Genomic DNA, 19,619 nt, shown 5'->3' with positions numbered 1-19,619 from the left:
TAAAAGAATGATACTCTGTTTCTCTCTTCTAATCCCGGTAGGCGTATCTTAAGCTGTCCACGAAATTTTAACATCGGTCCATACCCAGATGCTGGCATCTGTCCATCTACGTGAGCATCTAAACATCTCTCTGGGGGTGTATCTTCTTTAACCATAATATTCTGTTTATAGGTTTATTTTTCCTCTCCTAATACCTATAGATGTATCTTTTTTAAATTTTTTTTATTTTTATTTTTTGTCTTTTTGCCTTTCCTTGAGGCGCTCCCACCGCATACAGAGGTGCCCAGGCGAGGGGTTGTATTGGAGCTGTAGCCACCGGCCTATGCCAGAGCCACAGCAATGCGGGATCCGAGCCGCCTCTGTGACCCACACCACAGCTCAAGGCAACACCGGATCCTTAACCCACTGAGCAAGGGCAGGGATCGAACCCGCAACCTCATGGTTCCTAGTCGGATTCGTTAACCACTGAGCCACGACAGGAACTCCAAGATGTATCATTTTTTTAAAAAAACCCCTCTACATGTATTTTTAAAGTACAGTTGATGGACCACATTGTGCCCGTTTCTGCAGCATAGCGAAGCGTCTCAGCCATACATATATACACATTCCCTGCTCTATCATCTTCCATCCTCTTCTATCCCACTATGTGCATAGCTGCATCTGCACAGGCATCTGCGCCGTACCATTGACCTCTGGCAAATCTTAACATCAGTCCGGAGCTAGATCTTGGCACCTGTCCGTCTCTGTGAGTATCTTCCCATCTTCCTAGGGCTGTAACTTGTTTTAAAATAATAGTGTGTTTAAAGGTTGTTTTTCTCCTCATACCTGTAGATGTATCTTAACACACACCTGTCCCAATTCATTCCTGCCTGCGAAATCCTAACATCCGTCCATGCATAGATGCTGGCGTCTGTCCATCTATACGAGCATGTGAACCTCCAGCAAGGGGTGTATCTTTTTTTAAAGTAAGAATCTGCTTATAGGTTGAGTTTTCTAAGAGCTATAGATATGTCTGTCTTAACGTGCACCTGTCCCATGCCCTTCGTGCTTGCGAAACCTTCGCATCGGTCCACACCCAGTTCTCAGCCTCTGTCCGTGCATATACCCCAGTGTCCACCTGTAGACACATCCTAACCTGTCTGAACAGGTAACCCCGCCTCCATCTCCAGCACACGGATCTGTGCAGGTGTCTCACCACCCCTGAACACGTCGGGGTCCGTGTCTGCCCGCAGGTTCTGGACGGGCCACGACGACCGCTTCCTGTACATGCTGATGGAGTTCGTGCCGGGCGGCGAGCTCTTCAGCTACCTGCGCAACCGGGGCCGCTTCTCCGCCACCACCGGGCTCTTCTACTCGGCGGAGATCGTGTGTGCCATCGAGTACCTGCACTCCAAAGAGATTGTCTACAGGGACCTCAAGCCGGAGAACATCCTGCTGGATAGGGACGGGCACATCAAGCTCACCGACTTCGGGTTCGCCAAGAAGCTGGTGGACAAGTAAGTGACCGTCCCCAGCGCCGTTTTCCCCTCCCGCCCCTGCCCTGCCTCTGGCCGCCACCACTCTGTCCTATTCTGGGCGTTCTGTTGGTGCCAGAGTCTGTGTAGACGTGATAGCATCGTGTCTTTCACCCTCTGACGTCTCGGAGTATGAGCATCTCTGGGTCCATGCTCGTGGCTGCAGGTGGCGTGATTTCTTCTTTATGGCTGCGTCCTATTCCCTCATGGATCGGTAGCACCGTTGTTTTTTTTTTTTTTTTTTTCCTTTTTGCCGCTGCATCTGTGATAGAGGGACGTTCCCAGGCTAAGGGTTGAATTGGAGCTGCAGCTGCCGGTCTACACCACAGCCACAGCCACGCCAGATCTGCGCCACATCTGGGACCTACAGCACAACTCATGGCAGTGCCAGATCCTTAACCCACTGAGTACAACCAGAGATCGAACCTGTATCCTCACAGACTCTACGTTGGGTTCTTAACCTGTGGAGCCACACCGGGAACTCCTGTACCATGTCTTCTTGGTCCATTGCTCTGGTGAGGGATGCTTAGGTTGCTTCCATGTTTCAGCTATTGCGAATAGGGCTACTGTGAACATTGGGGTGCACGTATTTTCTGGAATGGTCTTTTTTTTTTTGTCTTTTTGCTATTTCTTGGGCCGCTCCCACAGCATATGGAGGTTCCCAGGCTAGGGGTCCAATAGGAGCTGTAGCCGCTGGTCTACCCCGCAGCCACAGCAACTCGGGATCCAAGCCACATCTGCAACCTACACCACAGCTCATGGCAACGCCGGATCGTTAACCCACTGAGCGAGGCCAGGGACTGAACCCGCAACCTCATGGTTCCTAGTTGGATACGTTAACCACTGCGCCACGACGGGCACTCCAGTCTTTTTTTTTTTTTTTTTTAACGTGGGAGGAAGTATGCCTAGGAGTGGGATTCCAGCATCATAGGATAGTTCTATTTTTAGTTTTTTTTTTTTTTTTCTCCTGTTTTCCTTTTTTTCACAGCTGCATCTGTGGTCGAGGATGCAGCTCGGCTCTGGTGTTGCCGTGGCTGTGGTGTGAGCCTGCAGCTGCAGCTCCGATTTGACCCCCATCCTGGACCTTCCTTTTGCCACAGGTGCAGCCATAAAAGGGAAAAAAAAAATCTTACATCGCTTATTATAAAATACTTCTTGGATTTTTCTCCCTGAGAAGCCTGAATGCTGTGTTTAACTGAGAAACAGCGTTTATAGCAAATGTCTATCCTTATATGATACAAAGCTTAGAAACGGACAGTATTCAGCATAAGTGAGGCTGATATATTTCAAAGCTGTATGTGTTGAATTTTTACGAGTGTTTTAGTCTCTAAAGAGCATACTCTTTCCTTTAGGATCGTTGCTGCCTTTAATATATAGGATAAAAGAATAATTGGTGACATTTTAAATCCTGTGCCCTTAAGCCAGGAGGACCTGTTACTTGAAGCGCTCGAGGCTTCTTCCGAGTCTAAAAGTCTGGTGAGAATGCAGTTCTAGATTTATTTTATTTTATTTATGGTCACATCTGCAGCATATGCAAGGACCTGGGCCAGGGATTGAATCGGAGCTGCAACTGCCATGTATGCCACAGCACTGGCAATGCAGGATCCTTCATTTTATTTATTTATTTATTATTATTATTTTTATGTTTATTTTTTTAATTTTATTTTTTTATTACTCAATGAATTTATCACACCTGTAGTTGTACAATGATCATCACAATCCAATTTTATAGGATTTCCATCCCACAACCCAAGCAACATCCCCTCACCCTCCCCAAACTGTCTCCTCCGGAGACCGTAAGTTTTTCAAAGTCTGTGAGTCAGCATCTGTTCTGCAAAGAAGTTGTCTGTCCTTTGTTCAGATTCCACATGTCAGTGAAAGCATTTGATGTTGGTGTCTCATTGTCTGGCTGACTTCACTTAGCATGATAGTTTCTAGGTCCATCCATGTTGCTAAAAATGCTGGTATTTCGTTCTTTTTAATGGCTGAGTAATATTCCATTGTCTATATGGAGCATGTCTTCTTGACATTTAGGTTGTTTCCATGTCTTGGCTGTTGCAAATAGTGCAATGCAGGATCCTTTCATGCACTGCACCAGGCTGGGGATTGAACCCACATGTCACAGCAATCTAAGGTGCTGTGCTCGGATTCTTAACCCACGGTGCCACAGTGGGAGCTCCTCAATTCTAGATTTTAAAAAAATTTATGTAAGGATTTTAATTTTTTCCATTGTAGCTGGTTTACAGTGTTCTGTCAGTTTTCTGCTGCACAGCAAAGGGACCCTATCACACACACGTATGTACATTCTTTTTCTCACGTTATCCTCCGTCAGGCTCCATCACAGGGTGACTCGGTAGAGTTCCCTCAAATCTACCTTTTTATTCCAAAGAAACGAGTCACATCAAAGTGATTAAAGGCAGGAGATAAAACTGCCTTATTTTCCACGTGGGCAGTTTCTCTTCCTTCACATCAGACGTTCGTTTTCTAGGTTTTTGGTTTGTGGGGTTTTTTTTTTTTTTTTGTGTGTGTGTGTGGCAGGGGGTTTGTTTTGCTGTGGTTTTGTTGTTGTTGTTTTGAACCCCTGATAAAATGGAAGCTTTTTCCCCCAGCATCCCCCACGGGCCACCCAACCAGGTGGTACACCTAGGCATTAAACAGAGACAGCGAAACAGAGCAGGAGACACAGGGGCCTCTTGTTTTTCTTTTTTTCGTGTTTGCTGGACGCGTCGTTCATTTATCACGTGTTCGTTGCTGCCTGAAGTAGCATCTTGTCGTTTTTCCGTCCCACGTATGAGACTTTGCATCCGCGAATCCCAAACTCTTGCACCATCCCCTCAAGCTCTCATGCATTTAAAAAAAAAATACTGTATCAAAGGAGAAGAAACATAACAATGTCGTGTTAGTTTCTGCTGCACAGCAGGGATGCAGGGATCCATATGGATACATGCGCTTTCGTCTCCGCCCGCCTCTGCATCTCTCCTCGGATGCGGCGTGTATCTCTCTGGGCCGGACAGTGGGACCGTCTTATTTATCCGTCCTATACATGACCGTTTGTATCTGCTCACCCCAGGCTCCTCTGCCTCCCCTCTTCATGCGTGTTTTTTTTTTTTTAATTATTTTATTGACGGATGGTTGATTTACCATGTAGTAGTTTCTGCTGCACAGCTGAGTGATTCAGTCACACAGACGCACATATGTACATAATATATGTGTGTGTATAAATATATACATTGTAGCATCTTGTTGCTGATTCATTCATTCACTAGTTTGCATCTACTCACCCCAAACTCCCCGTCCCTCCCCTCTCCCCTCCCCCTTGGCAACCCCACGTCTTTTCTCCTGGCTCGTGTGGACTCTCCCTTTTCTGATGTCATCACAGCTTCTGAGGATAACTCGCAGCCCTACCGTCTTCTGTTTCCAGGGACAAAGATGTGTGTTTTGTTCCTCTGGACAGTTTTTGCCAGCGACCTTTTGCACGTTGCTGCCCCTCTCGAGTGGTGCGGTCCAGCACACACCCAAGGCAGACCCCACGAAGTATTGCACATTACCAAGTGGCCGTGCTCGCAGCAGAAAAACAGGGGTAGCTTATGTGTTGAAGAGAGTGGATTTAATTCATTATATCCCACAGAGGGTCATTGCCGCGTATACTCAGCATCGGCCTTGAGACGGCACATGCCTTTTTGCTGCTGAAGTTTGGATATTCCAGGCGCCTTGCATTTTTAGGACACGTCTCAAATCAGGGCACGGAGTGTTTATCAGCAACCCTTGGTCTGTACTTAGGGTCCTTAATCCTTAGAGCTGGGCAAAAATTCGCTTCGTGTGCCGAGATCTCCAGAAATAGTTTTTTTCTGGCACAGCATCGAGTATAGGTTCCAGCACGGCATCCGGTACAGGTTGTTAGATTTAAATTCACATCCATTAAAATTGATCTAATTCATTGCAGGTAGATCAGCTTCAGCTCCTCTGTGCCTTTAAACTACTCAGATGCTCCATGTAGCTAGTGGTTCCCATATGGGACGTCGAAAACTCACCCGTGGTGTCCTGTTCCATGATGAGACGGGGCTGGGTCAGGTGATAGCTGTATCCTCTGCTGTAGAAACACCTGTGTTGCTGGAAATGATTTGGAGACAGTTTTACATTCAATGACTCCTCTCTGTTGGTTTTTAGAAAGGGACCGTGCTAGGATCAGGTTTATGATGCAGTTAAATTCACCTCATTTTTCCCTATAAATTTTCACCCATTGCACGGCTCAGAATAAAACTCCTAGAGGAGAGAAAACTACATAATTTTAAAGATTGGTTTTATAACGTTGGTGCTGCCCCCTATTGGCAGCACGTGGTATATGGTCCGCCTGGTTTTTTTGTGTGTTTTTTCTGTTTTGGGTTGTTTTCATGGCGGCACCTTTGGCATATGGAAGTTCCCAGGCCAAGCAAAGGTTGATTCGGAGCTGCAGCTGCAAGCCTATGGCACAACCACATTCATAGCAACATCGGATCCAAGGCACATCTGCGACCTATGCTGTAGCTTGTGGCCACACCTGATTTGTAACCTCCTGAGCAAGGCCAGGGATGGAACTCGCATCCTCATGGACACTATGTAGGGATCTTAACCCACTGAGCCACAACAGGATTCTTTTTTTTTTTTTTGTCTTTTTTGGGCTATACCTGTGGCATATGGAGGTTCCTAGGCTAGGGGTCAAATTGGAGCTGTAGCTGCCCGCCTACACCACAGCCACAGCAACATGGGATCTGACCTGCATCCGTGACCTACACCACAGCTCACGGCAATCCCGGATCCTTAACCCGCCGAGCAAGGCCAGGGATCGAACCTCCGTCCTCATGGATGCTCGTCAGATTGATTTCCGCTGAGCCACGATGGGAGCTCGGGGACTGATTTTGTTTGTTTGTTTGGAAGTTGTTTCTTTATCAACACCACCTCCATCATCTCAGCAGCAGCACCACCACCACCACCGGCAGCATCACCATTGCTGGGGATGGACTTTGTGTTCCTTCAAACGTCCCGTGTTGAAGCTCTAACCCCCACTGGGGCTGTATGTGCAGAGGGTGTTGTTTGGAGGTAACTAAGGTGACATGAGGTCGTGAGAGCAGAGTCCTAACCCCATAGGACTGGGGACCTTCTAAGACATTTATTTCTCAGAGTTCTGGAAGTCCACGGTCTGCGTGTTGGCGGATTGGGCTCCTGCGGAGGCTTTCTTCCTGGCTCGCAGGTGCTCTCCCGCTCGCTGTGGCCTTCCTTACGGGGTAGAGAAGGCTCTTCCTCTTCTTCCTTCCTCCGTTCTTTTTTTCTTTCTTCTCTCTTTCTCTTTTTTTTTTCCTTTCTTTATCTCTTTTCCTTCCTTCTTTCCTCCCTTCCTCTCTCTTTTTCCCTTTCTTTCTCTGTCTTTCTTTTCTCTTGATCTCTTTTCCTTCCTCCCTCCCTCCCTCCCTTGGCGTGTGGAAGTTCCCAGCCCAGGGTTTGAACCTGTGCCTCAGCAGTGAACTGAGCTGCTGCCGTGCCAGTGCCAGATCCTTAACCCCTCACGCCGTGAAAGAACCCCTCTTCCTCTTCTTAAACAAGGACATGCGTCATCGGACCTGTCCCCGCCGTAACTTGATTGTGTCTACAAGACCCTGTTGCCAAATAAGATGACATTCATTCACAGGTACCAGGATTTGGGACGCGGGGGGGACCACAGCCCAGGATGGGTGCCGTGCAAGGCGGCGGGCCGTAGGAGCACGTGAGCAGCGTGACCTCGCTTTGACAGAGAGCCCTGTCTTTCCTCGGAGGACGGCCTCCAAACCCCGGGTATCATAGATATGGAAACCGCGAGAAATCGGAGAAGAGCGAGTGTCACCTTGCCCTTCGCTCCAGGAGCCAACCGAGCAAAAAAAGAGATAGACCAGGGGCATGGAAAATTCACAGCCCAGACCTGCAGTCTCCCAGCAGCATCCGGGGCTGTCTGCTGTGTCTTAACGTCTTTATTGCAGTCGGAAGCTCTTTCTGGCTATCTGTGCCTGTGTGTCCAGGAAGCATGGGAGCTTTTCCTGGAACGAGGGAGCAGGTCCCCGAGTTTCCGTAGAAACTGGCAAGTCATCCAGCCTTCGAGCTGTGCCCCTGACCCTGGCAAGAGGCTCACCTTTCTAGCTGTAAGTGGAGACACTGTGCCCGAGGCAGGTACAGTTACCTGCCACCACCTCCACCTGGTCTTGGCATCCCCAAAGAGCCAGGCTTCCAGCTGGGGTCAGGCCACCTTGGATGCGCCACCCATCTGGGAATGCAGTATGAAGGGGCCAATAACTCGATTGTTCGACTGAATTAAAGACGTTTGTGAGTCTAGGCAGCTGGGGTTGACTTTGGGTTGATTCAGTTGGAGGGATGCTTCTGGGGTGGGGTGCGTGGAAGCTCAGGTCCTAGACGCAACTTTGGGGGACGAGAAACTCTTCATGGGTGCCTCCGGGCACCCAGATCAGATCCGCCTTGCCCAGCCCAGCAGGTAGAGCGCGCCCCTTCTGCTCTTCTCCACGTGGCGGGTCCCCCGTCCTGCGTCTCCTTCCGTTTCTGGCATTCCTGCTTTCCTCTGAATCGTACTTCCTGGCTGGCTTCCAGGCTGCACCATCTCCCCCTGAGCCGAGGGCCTGTAACCCCGTTCCTTCCATAGGATTTGAAATCTGAATGGGACTTGGTGTCACAAGGGGCTGTGGGGAAAGAGGGGAGAGTGTTGTGTGACCACAGGGAGCTGGGGGGCGGGGGGGTGTCCTGGGGGAGGGAAGCAAAGAGAGACTCAAGTGCACCTTCGGGTGGGTTCCCAGAAGGAGCCAAAGTCCCCCCGCCGACCCCCAGACCTTGGGGGGCAGGGACGGCACGGCTGGATGCTGCTTTTGTAACAGCATCAGCGTGGGCTTGGTGACGGGCACCGAGACACAGAGCAGACAGGCACACCTGTGAGCCGACGCTCTTGTTCTCTTTACATTAAACCTGCAAGATAGGGTCTCTTGGGAGCTCCCTGGTGGCTTCGTGGCTTAAGGATCCGGCATTGTCACTGCAGCAGCTTGGGTCACTGCTGTGGCTCGGGTTCCATCTCTGGCCTGGGGACATCTGCATCCCTGGGCCTGGCTGACAAAGAAAAAGCTCAGACACAGGTGTGTCTCCAGTTACTGGTTCCAGATTCCTTCCAAACCCACCCTTTGTCCAGCTTCTGCCAAGGTCCTGATCCCCTTACCTTGATTTTGGGGATCAGACACTTCTTCCTGGGCCTCCCATCCATGGGGACACCCTGCTTCCTTAGCCTCTTCTGTCGCTGCACTTTTTTGTTCTCTTTAGGGCTGCACCTGCAGCACAGGGAAGTTCCGGGGTATACCACAGCCGCGGCAACTTCGGATCTGAGATGCACTTGCAGCCCGCGCCACAGCTTGTGGCAGCCTCGGATCCTGAACCCGCTGAGATCCCGCCCAGCCTTGGCGGGCGAAGGGTTTAGAGAGATGCATGCGGACACCTACGAGGACCGCATTCTTGACATTGATCATGAGCTTTTCATCGTCACACAGCTCAAGGCAGGATCCAGGGTTCGAACCCACACCCTCACGCACCCTGTGAGGGTCCTTCACCCACAGAGCCACCACGGGAACTCCTGTCTCTGCCCGTGCAGACGTTTGAAGTGTGGCCAACATAGACCGTTCTTCACCAAGTTCAAGGCTAAGATTCAGCGGGTTTACCGCTATCCCTAACATGTGGTGTGACCGTCCCCGCCATCCTTCTCCAGAACATTCCTCATCTTGCACAGCGGAACCTGTCCCCATTAAAATGTGCTGACTCCCCACTGCCCCAGCCCTCAGCCCCAGCAGCTACTCTTCTGTCTGAATCTGACTCTCTAAGGACCGCATGGAAGGAGAAGCCTGCAGGATGTTCCTTTGGCGACTGTGTCTTCAGGGTCCGATGCAGCCCCGATCCGAGTTCCTTTCTTTGGTGGACTGGAGATGATTCCGCTGTGTGGATGTGTTACGTTTTGTGTATCTCCTCATTCACGGGGGCACTTGTGTTGCTTCCGCCTTTTGGCTGTGGTGAGGAGTCCTGCTTTGAATGCGGGGGTTTAACCATCTCTTCCAGACCCTGCTTTCATTTCTTTGGGATAAACGCGCCGGACCAGGGTGGCTGCATCCTATGCCAGTTGTCTGTTTCCTTTTCTGAGCAACCGCCATGCGGTGCTCCATCGTGGCGGCACCAGTTGACATGCCTGCCAGCCGCGCAGGAGGGTTCCCTTTTCTCCACACCCCCTCCAGCGTGTGTCATTTGCAGACTTACTATTCATAATGGCCACTCTGACAGGTGTGAGGTGCTCCTGCGTTGTGGTTTCGATTTGCATTTCTCTAATAATCTGCCACATTGAGTATCTTTTCATGCACCTGCTGGTCATCCGTATGTCTTCTTTGGACAAATGTCTATTTATGCCTTCAGGCTTTTTTTCTTTTTTGGTCTTTTGTCTTTTGAGGGCCGCACCCGTGGCATATGGAGGTTCCCAGGCTAGGGGTCAAATCGGAGCTACAGCTGCTGGCCTGCACCACAGCCACAGCAACGCAGGATCCGAGCCGCGTCTGCAGCCTACACCACAGCTCACGGCAACGCCGGATCCTCAACCCACGGAGCAAGGCCAGGGATCGAATCCACAACCTCGTGGTTCCTAGTCGGATTCGTTAACCACTGAGCTTTGACGGGAACTCCCGCTCCCCCATTTTTTGATTGACTTCTTTTTTTCCCTTGATAGTGAACTGCATGAGCGGTTTGTATATTTTGGATTATTCATCTCTTGTCGGTTGCATCATTTGCAAATGTTTTCTCCCCCTCGGTGGGCTGGCTTTTTGCTTTGTTGATGGTTTCCTTTGCCTGCAACTCTTTTAGGGTTCCTGTGGTCATGCCTTGGTGTACGTTTGCTTTTATTTTCGTTGCTCTCGGGGGTGACTCCCAAAAGCTCTCCCCATCCTGTCAACACGGGTCTCTGTTGTTTTCATCATTGCCCTCCTCCGTGGGGGACATGCTCGCCTCTGCACTTTTGCCTCTTTTTCTTCCTGCTGCTCGGGGGACCGTCCCAAGGAGGATGTGAAGGTCTTTGTCACGGGAGACTCAGCGCATCCTTTTTCTGAGCTGTCGCTTCCCGCCTTGATGACAGGCTGTCGTCTCTCCAAGCCTTGGCCAGGTGTTTAAAGAGCTGAGCATGGTCTTGACGTCAGAGGCTGCGTTTGCAAATGCCTTGGCTCCCTGCTCATCAGGTGGCTTTTCATCCCTCACTAGCACAAGTGGGGATCCACATTCTGCAGCAAGACACCCTCACGTGCTCTAGGCGCGGAGGTGAACTGTGTAAGCGGTGAGAGCTGTGGCCAACAGGGGGGTGGCTGTTCAATTCCTGGGGCTGCCGTGACAAAGTGCCACAAGGTAAGGGGCTGAACACCACAGAAGGTTATAGCACCCTGGTTCTAAAGGCCATGGGAGGACTCACATATACGCAGAATCTAAGATAGGATGCACGTGGAGCGTTCCCGTCGTAGATCAGCAGTAATGGACCTGATGGCATCCATGAGGTTGCAGGTTCGATCCCTGGCCTCGCTCTGTGGGTTACGCATGCTGCGTTGCCGTGAGCTATGGTGTGGGTCGCAGATGTGGCTCGGATCCCACATTCCCATGGGATGTGGTCTAGGCCAGCAGCTGCAGCTCGGATTCGAGCCCTAGCCTGGACCCTTCCATATGCCATGGCTGCAACCCCCCCTCCCCAAATAAGGACACACATGAACATATTGACAAGACAGAAACAGACCCACAGACATAGAAAACAAACTTACTGTTACCAAAGGGGACCCCAAGAGGGGAGATGGATAAATTAGGAGTTTGAGCAGGTGCACACTACAGTGAAGAAGATAAACAGCAAGGACCTACTGTACAGCACAGGGAGCTCGATTCAATATCTTGTAATAACCGGTGTAGGAAATGAAGGTTTTAGCAGAGCCATGGTCTCTCGAAAGGCTCTAGAAAACCGTGTGTTCTGTGCCTCTCTTCTAGCTTCTGGTAGCCTCACATGTTTTCTGGCTTGTAGACACAGAAGATAGGAGCTAGAATATTATTCAGCCATAGAAAGAAGGAAATCTGGCCATTTGGGACAACATGATATAGATCTGGAGGGTTTTATACTGAATGAAATAAGTCAGACAGAAGGACACAGCCCGTAGGATCTTGCTTGTATGTGGAGTCTAAAAAAGCTTCCTTGGGAGTTCCCGTTATGGCTCAGCAGGTTAAGGACGCTGTGGGGATGCAGGTTTGATCCCTGGCCTTGCTCAGTAGGTTAAGGAACCGGCGTGGCCCCAAGCTGCAGTGTAGGTTGCGGGCATGGCTCAGGTCTGGTGCGACTGTGGCTGTGGCATAGACCTGCAACTGTAGCTCTGATACAACCCTTAGCCTGGAATTTCTGTATGTCACAGGTGTGGCCTTAAAAAGAATAAGAAATAGAATGAAAAATGAAAAAGCTCAATTTGAGATCCTGCTCTTGGGTATGTATCTGGCAAAGGTGAAAACTCTTAATTAAAAAGATACACGCACCCCAATGTTCACTGCAGCACTGTTCACAGTAGCCGAGACATGGAAGCCGCCTAAATGTCCATTAGCAGAGGAAGGGATAAAGAGGATGTGGTCCATAGACACAGTGGAATATTACTCAGCCATGAAAAAGAACGAAAGCATGCCATTCGCAGCAACACGGATGGACCGAGAGATTCTCATACTAAGTGAAGGAAGCTGGACAGAGAAAGACAAATACTACATTGTATCGCTTAGATGTGGAATCTCAAATATGACACAAATGAATTTATGAAAGAGAAACAGACTCATAGACATGGAAAACAAACTTAGGGTTACCAAAGGAGAAAGGAGAGGAGGGAGAAGGGAGGAGTTTGGCGTTAACAGATTCCCACTGCTCTGTAGAAACGAGATAAACAAGGACCGACTCCATAGCACAGGGAACCATATTCAGTGTCTTGTGATAACGCGTAATGGAAAATAATTCGAAAACCTGAAACTCACACAACTTTGTCAATCTAAACAAACAAACAAAGAAATAAAAGTAAAAGCAGACGTCCCTGAGCTGGAGAGCAGCAAGTGGCTGCCAGGGGTGTGGGAGGAGGCAGGGGCCAGCGGTGCAGGTACCAGTGAAATGATGTAATGTCTCTGATAGTGACAGACACGTGAACAGAAACCAGATGAAACAGGCAGAGGCCCTTGATGGCCTTGGGCTTTGATCCTAGATGAGACGATAGGATAGAAAGAGCCAGGTGAATTGCACACCTTGCTTGCTCTGGAACAGCCCCGCAAACAAGGAAACAAACAGTCCCACTTACAGGAGAATTGCTCTTGTAGGAAAAGAGAGTCACCTCTCCTGACAAAGGTGTTATCTAAAAAATGTGTTTTCCTAAAAAAGGAGTTTTGCTAAAGGATTGTGGCCCTTACAGCAACAGTGTCAGGGAGTGATTCTCCTCTGCTTTGGACACGGGGGTTGAAAATTTTAATTTTCCTTCTTTCTTGCTGACGGGCTGCAGCATCCAGGGACTCAAAAGGGTGCCGTCCTGAAGCAGAATCTGTTCAGAGCTGCGTTAATGCAGTGGGATTTTTCGGGGACCAGGTTAAACCATCATCCTTGGGGTGTGGCACAGAAACAACGTAGCTTTTCCGACATTGTGTGAAGACGCCTCTGACATAAAGCTCACCATTTTAAAGTGAAGAATTCACTGGCATTGACTTTGGCACATTCTCTGTGCTGTGCAACCCTCATCTCTGTTTAGTTCTAGAAGTTGTCACCCCCCCCCCCAAAGAAACCCCAAACCCATTATCCTGTTTCCCCTCCCCCAGCCCGTGCCAACCGCAAATGCACTTCCTGTCTCTCTGGACTGCCCTATTCTGGATGTTTCCTGTCTGTGGAATCACACACTGTGTGTCCTCATGGGCCTGGCTTCTCTCACTGAGCATTGTGTGTTCAAGGTCCACCTGTGTGGCGGCCTGCCTCAGAGCTTCACTCCTTTTCATGGCTGCATGATATTCCACCATGTGGGTGGATCACATGCTGTGTATTCATCCACCCATCCATCCATCTATTTATCCATCTACCATCCACCCATCCATCCATTGTCCACCTATACATTGTCCCCCCCACCCACCCACCCATCATCCATCATCTACCCATCCATCCATCCATTTTCTCTTCACCCATCATTCATCCACCCACCCGTCCATCTGTCATCCACCCATCCATTATCTATATCCTTCCATCCATCCATCATCCATCTGTCCACCTGCCAATCCATCCATCATCCATCCACCTGCCCATCCATCCATCATCCATCCTTCATCCATCCATCCATCCATTTTCTCTTCACCCATCATCCATCCACCCACCCGTCCATCTGTCATCCACCCATCCATTATCTATCTATCCTTCCATCCATCCATCATCCATCTGTCCACCTGCCAATCCATCCATCATCCACCCATCCATCATCCATCCATCCATCTATCCATCTACCATCCACCCATCCATCCATTGTCCACCTGTACATTGTCCACCTACCCACCCATCCATCATCCATCCACCCATCCATCATCTACGCATCCATCCATCCACCCACCCATCCATCTTCTATTCATCCATCATCCATCCATCCACCTACCCATCCATTATCCATCCATCCATCATCCATCCGTCCACCTGCCCATCCATCCTTCATCCATCCATCCGTGACACTCGGGGTGTTTCCCCCTTTGCTGCTCTTGTGAATAATGCTGCAGTGATGACTCTAGTGACCTCTGTGGATGGACCCCAGTCCGTTTATCCATCTTCCACTGGTGGCTCTTTATCTTTTTTGTTTCTTTGTTTTTTTAAGTGAGGGAAGAGTGCCGTATGACATTGTATTGGTTTCAGGTGTACACTGTCATGATTCAGTATGTGTATATGTTACAAAGCGATCTTTCCGGGAAATCTAATTAACATGCATCACAGGTACACATTTTTTCCCTCCTCTTGATGAGAACTTTTAAGGTCCACTTCCTTACCACCTTTCCACTATGCAGTGGTATATGCTGAGCCAGAGTCCCCATGCTGGGCATGGCATCCCCAGGACTTACCTTCTACCTGGAAGTTTGTTTGTACCTTTTTCACCTTTTCACAGGTGAATTGTTGTGAGCAAAATCCTCCAGACTGACATATACCAACGAGGAGAAAATTAAGAAAAGCGGTGTGTTATTTCCCACAGGGCATAGACATTTAGTTATTTTAGCAGAAACATTAGAAATCTCAAGGTTTTGAAGTTCCTGTTATGACTCGGTGGTTAGCAAACCCAACTAGGATCCATGAGGATGCGGGTTTGATCCCTGGCCTCGCTCAGTGGGTTATGGATTCGGCATTGCCGTGAGCTGTGGTGTAGGTCGCAGACGCAGCTCGGATCCCATGTTGCTGTGGCTGTGGTGTAGGCTGGCAGCTACAGCTCCGATTGGATGCCTAGTCTGGGAACCTCCATGTGCCGTGGGTGTGGCTTCAAAAAGACACACACACACACAAATCTCAAGTTGATACATTAAAACTTTAGGGTATAAAAAAAATTAAAAAATTTAATACTTTAGGCTTTTTTTAAGTACAAAGAGGAGACAGTGAATGTTTCTCTCTTGTTTGTTGTGAAAAACACATATCCTACAAGGACCTATTGTAGAGCATAGGGAACTATATTCCATATGGTATTAACATAAAGGAAAACAATCTGAAAAAGAAAAAAATATATATATATACACATACACAGTTTTATATATATATTCAGTTTTATATCTATATAAACTGAATCACATATACTTATATATAAATATATACTTTTATAGGTATTTCTATTTTCTATAAAATATATATTATAGCTATAATTATATATATATATTTGTATAACTGAGTCACTCTGCCGTACTGCAGAAAGTAACACAACATTGAAAATCAACTCAACATCAATTAAAAAAAAAAATGAAAAACACATCTAAGGAGGAGATGCATCCGAGCAATCAGAAATTTCCAGCTTCTCCGCTGGTCGCCGTGCTTGCTTTCAGCCAGCTGCCCTCTAGGTGGCGCTAAAAGCTAAGGTTTGTTTTGTTTTGTTTTGTTTGTTTTGTTTTTTGGGGGCAAGTCTCAACGCACCTTTCTGAAGCTCTCTTCCCTGTTTAAGCCCCACACATCCCAGAGGTCCTCAACCTGAGGAATTCCGAAAGCTGCCACTGATGCTAAAATGACCTGAACACACAGAAGCATGGAAAACACTTCAGACCTTTTGCAGAGCAGGTGGCAGAAACACGCACTCTGCATGTCCTCCGGGGCGACCGAACCAGCTGGCGTGTGGGTTCCTGAGGGTTCCTCCCAGGCGGGGGGTTCATGCATCCATCCTTGAATCTTCCTTTTGCACCTCATTTTATGGGAAAGCGAGGACTGAGTGGCACAAGCAGGCACCAAGAGCAACGCAGCGCCGGGAAAACAGGACCGTTCTGTTTGGGTCACTGAGTGTTTGTAAGGGAATCAAGTCAGCTGAGACAGTGTTACCGCATCTCTCTTTTTGTGTCTTTTTTAGGGCTGCACCTGTGGCACAAAGTTCCCGGGCCAGGGGTTGAATCAGAGCTGCAGCTGCCAGCCTGCACCACAGCCCCAGCAACGCGGGATCCAAACCACATCTCTGACCTGCGTCACAGTTCACAGCAACGCCAGATCCTTAGCCCACTGCGCGCAACCAGGGATCTAGCCTGCATCCTCATGGACGCTACTGGGTTCTTAACCCACGGAGCCACAGCGGGAGCTCCGGTGTGACTGTCTGGAGCCACCGGGTGGTGGTGATCCATTCCGATACCGACCGTGACATTCAGGGCTTGGAAGATGCATGCATTCTCCAGGCACAGCTGACGTTTGTGGACCCCCTCACCCCTTTTTCTCTGTCCACAGGACGTGGACGCTTTGCGGGACCCCCGAGTACCTGGCCCCGGAAGTCATCCAGAGCAAGGGCCACGGTAGAGCTGTGGACTGGTGGGCGCTTGGCATCCTGATATTTGAGATGCTCTCGGGGTGAGTAGGGCTTCCTGGGGACCTGCCGGTACATTCTTCCCCTGATGGCTTGTCCGCGGATGCTCGGTCTCTACACCTGGGCGGGGCAGACACTTGGGGTGGCGATGGGGGTGGACCATTGGGTTTGTTTTCGGAAGAATAAGATGCAGGCTTGAAGGACCAGCAATGCATGGCATCTTAATCCTGCTTCTCCACTGTCCCTGAGTCCTGAGAACATACCATTCATCTTGGAGGATAAATGTCCTAGAAGGTCCCCAGTCCTATGGGGTTAGGACTCTGCTCTCATGACGTCATGTCACCTTAGTTACCTCCAAACAACACCCTCTGCACACACAGCCCCAGTGGGGGTTAGAGCTTCAACACGGGACGTTTGGAGGAACACAGATTCCATCCCCAGCAGCGGTGCTGATGCTGGTGGTGATGGGCTGGTGATGAGGACAGTGTGGGGCGTGAAGGTAACGAGAGGCAGTTCGGGACTTGATGAACCAACAGCAGGCTGGGCGGCGGGGGCGGGGAGAGACTGTTCTTCCCTGAAGCCTCCAACCTGCCTTGGAGATTGGGAGTCAGGTCCCCTGGTCCAGGTATCTGAGAGGCGGACCGTTGGTCAGGGGGTGGGCGGTGTGTGAACTCAAGTGTGGCTTCTGTGAGAGACGGGTTTGCTGCTTCTCTGGCAGAAACGCAGTGCCAGCCTCCCTGTTCTTGGTGGTTGTGGACCTGGGGTTCCTTGTCCTGTGACCTCAAGGCTGTGCGGTCTGAAGGTGTGGCCGGCAGGCAGGAGGTGCCCAGGACCCTCGCATGGGGCCCTTGGACGTGGCCCCTGCTCTCCCTCCCCTCCCTTTGTCCTGCCTTCATTGGCATCTGTGCCCTTTGCTGGGTTAGGGTTAGGGTTAGGGTTAGGGTTAGGGTTCGGGTTCGGGTTCGGGTTAGGGTTAGGGTTTGTCTGTCTGTCCATCTTTCTATCATCTGTACATTTCACTTGTACAGTGTCTTGCAGGCACTCTTGAGTTTGCTCCCCAGTGGAGCAGCAGCTGGAGCCTGTGCCAGACGCCCTTCCAGCTGAGGGCGTCTGGAAGGGTGTCGGTTGCTGCCCTGAGTGTGTGGCCAGCCCGGGGGGATCTGTGCAAACCTCTGTCTGTCTATCAGTCATCTGTCTCTTAGTCGCCCATCATCTGTATCTCTCTATCATCTGCTTGTCTTTCTTCTCTCTGCCTATTTATCTGTCACCTGTATCACCCCTATCTGTCTGTCTGTCTGTCTCTCTGTTTATCTGTTGTATATGATGTGAGCTCTGCAATCTCTTGTCGTCTTGTCAACCGTATCACCTAGTTATCCTATTGTATTTACCTATCGTCTCTATCATTTGTGTTTATCCGTCTTTCACTCTTAGCATCTTTCATCTACCTGTTAACTCTCTGTATCTCTATCTGTTGTCTGTAGACATATTCTACAGACAGTCTATTCTGTGTATCTAACAGCTGTTATCTATTAGGTATTCTGTCTGTATTGATCTCTATTGATATCTGTCATCTGTCCATTTTTCATCTATATCTGTTTATCTATCATTGATAGCTACCTCTCCATGTGTTTGTCTGTCTGTCCATCTTTCTATCATCTGTACATTTCTCTCTCTCTCTCTTTCTCTCTGGTCTTTTGAACTTTCCACACATTTAGCAAATCACATAGACAGAAACTTCTTGACAGACACCCCAGTGCATAGATGGAAATGTCTTGACAGACAGCCCTGCCCATAGATGGAAATTTCTTGACAGACACCCCAGCCCAGAACGTCGCAAGCAAGGCAGAGGGTGGAAATAAGTTCCCTATACAGCCAGCCCACCACCAAGATAGAAAAACTGCCAGTATTTGTGCTCCCTGTGTGGTCAGCGTCCACACGCACGCTGGCCGCCGGTTTTCCGTTCTTACCATCCCTCCCTGACCACTGGAGGGCAGCATTGCCCGCGGAGCGCCGAAGCCCGGTGCTCAGTGATTTTTACAGAATGGGGCTCTTGCGTCCCCTGTGCGGTCTGTGTTATTAGGATGGAATATGATAGGATTCTATTCCCGTTGCGCCTCAGGAGTTCCCGTTGTGGCTCAGAGCTAATGAGCCTGACTAGTATCCATGAGGATGCAGCTTCCATCCCTGGCCTTGCTCAGTGGGTTTAGGTTCCGGCGTGGCCCTGAGCTGTGGTGTAGGTCACGGACATAGCTTGGATCCCGTGTTGCTGTGGCTGTAGTGTCAGCCAGCAGCTCCTGCTCCGATTCGACTCATAGCCTGGGATCCTCCATATGCTGCAGGTGCGGCCCTAAAAAAAAAGAATAAAATAGTGCAGAGTATAATGATAGGGAATATCATTGGTAAATAATGTTAGAATCTAATAAACTCTCAGAACATAACTTTAATAGACTATAATAGAAAATTATTTGAATACAGTAGGGTAGAGTTGAATTAGACTATAGTATTAGGATGTATTAGAATCATTATTAGACTTATTAAGAAACATAATTATTAGGATTCCAATATTTTAATATAACCTAGTTGTCATCTGTTTACCATTAGGATGTACTTTTCTAAAATAGTATATAATCTATTAAAATAGTATTCTTTTTTTTTTTTTTTTTTTTTGGTCTTTTTGTCTTTTGTTGTTGTTGTTGTTGCTATTTCTTGGGCCGCTCCTGCGGCATATGGAGGTTCCCAGGCTAGGGGTTGAATCGGAGCTGCAGCCACCAGCCTACGCCAGAGCCACAGCCACGCGGGATCCGAGCCGCGTCTGCAACCTACACCACAGCTCACGGCAACGCCGGATCGTTAACCCACTGAGCAAGGCCAGGGACCGAACCCGCAACCATGGTTCCTAGTCAGATTCGTTAACCACTGCGCCACGACGGGAACTCCCTAAAATAGTATTCTAATTTCTATCAGGATGCAGTCTCTTAAAATAGGTTCTAATTACTATCAGACTATAAGATAGTAAAACAGCATTCTAATTACTGTCGGTATA

General features: G+C 49.1%; 1 protein-coding gene across 2 annotated transcripts in view; it reads left to right on the top strand.

The window, feature by feature from the left end:
• Nucleotides 1–19,619, top strand: part of PRKX (protein kinase, X-linked) — a 96,319-nt gene that overhangs the window by 52,110 nt on the left and 24,590 nt on the right. For both annotated transcript variants that reach the window (XM_021079693.1, XM_021079692.1), the window contains exons 3-4: nt 1,233–1,496; nt 16,501–16,620. In XM_021079693.1, the coding sequence (XP_020935352.1) occupies nt 1,233–1,496; nt 16,501–16,620 (384 nt within the window). The remainder of the gene's footprint in view (nt 1–1,232; nt 1,497–16,500; nt 16,621–19,619) is intronic.

The sequence above is a fragment of the Sus scrofa genome, chromosome X (genome assembly GCF_000003025.6).
Source record: "Sus scrofa isolate TJ Tabasco breed Duroc chromosome X, Sscrofa11.1, whole genome shotgun sequence".
Taxonomy (NCBI): Eukaryota; Metazoa; Chordata; class Mammalia; order Artiodactyla; family Suidae; genus Sus; species Sus scrofa.
This window is presented reverse-complemented; position numbering and strand designations above follow the sequence as displayed.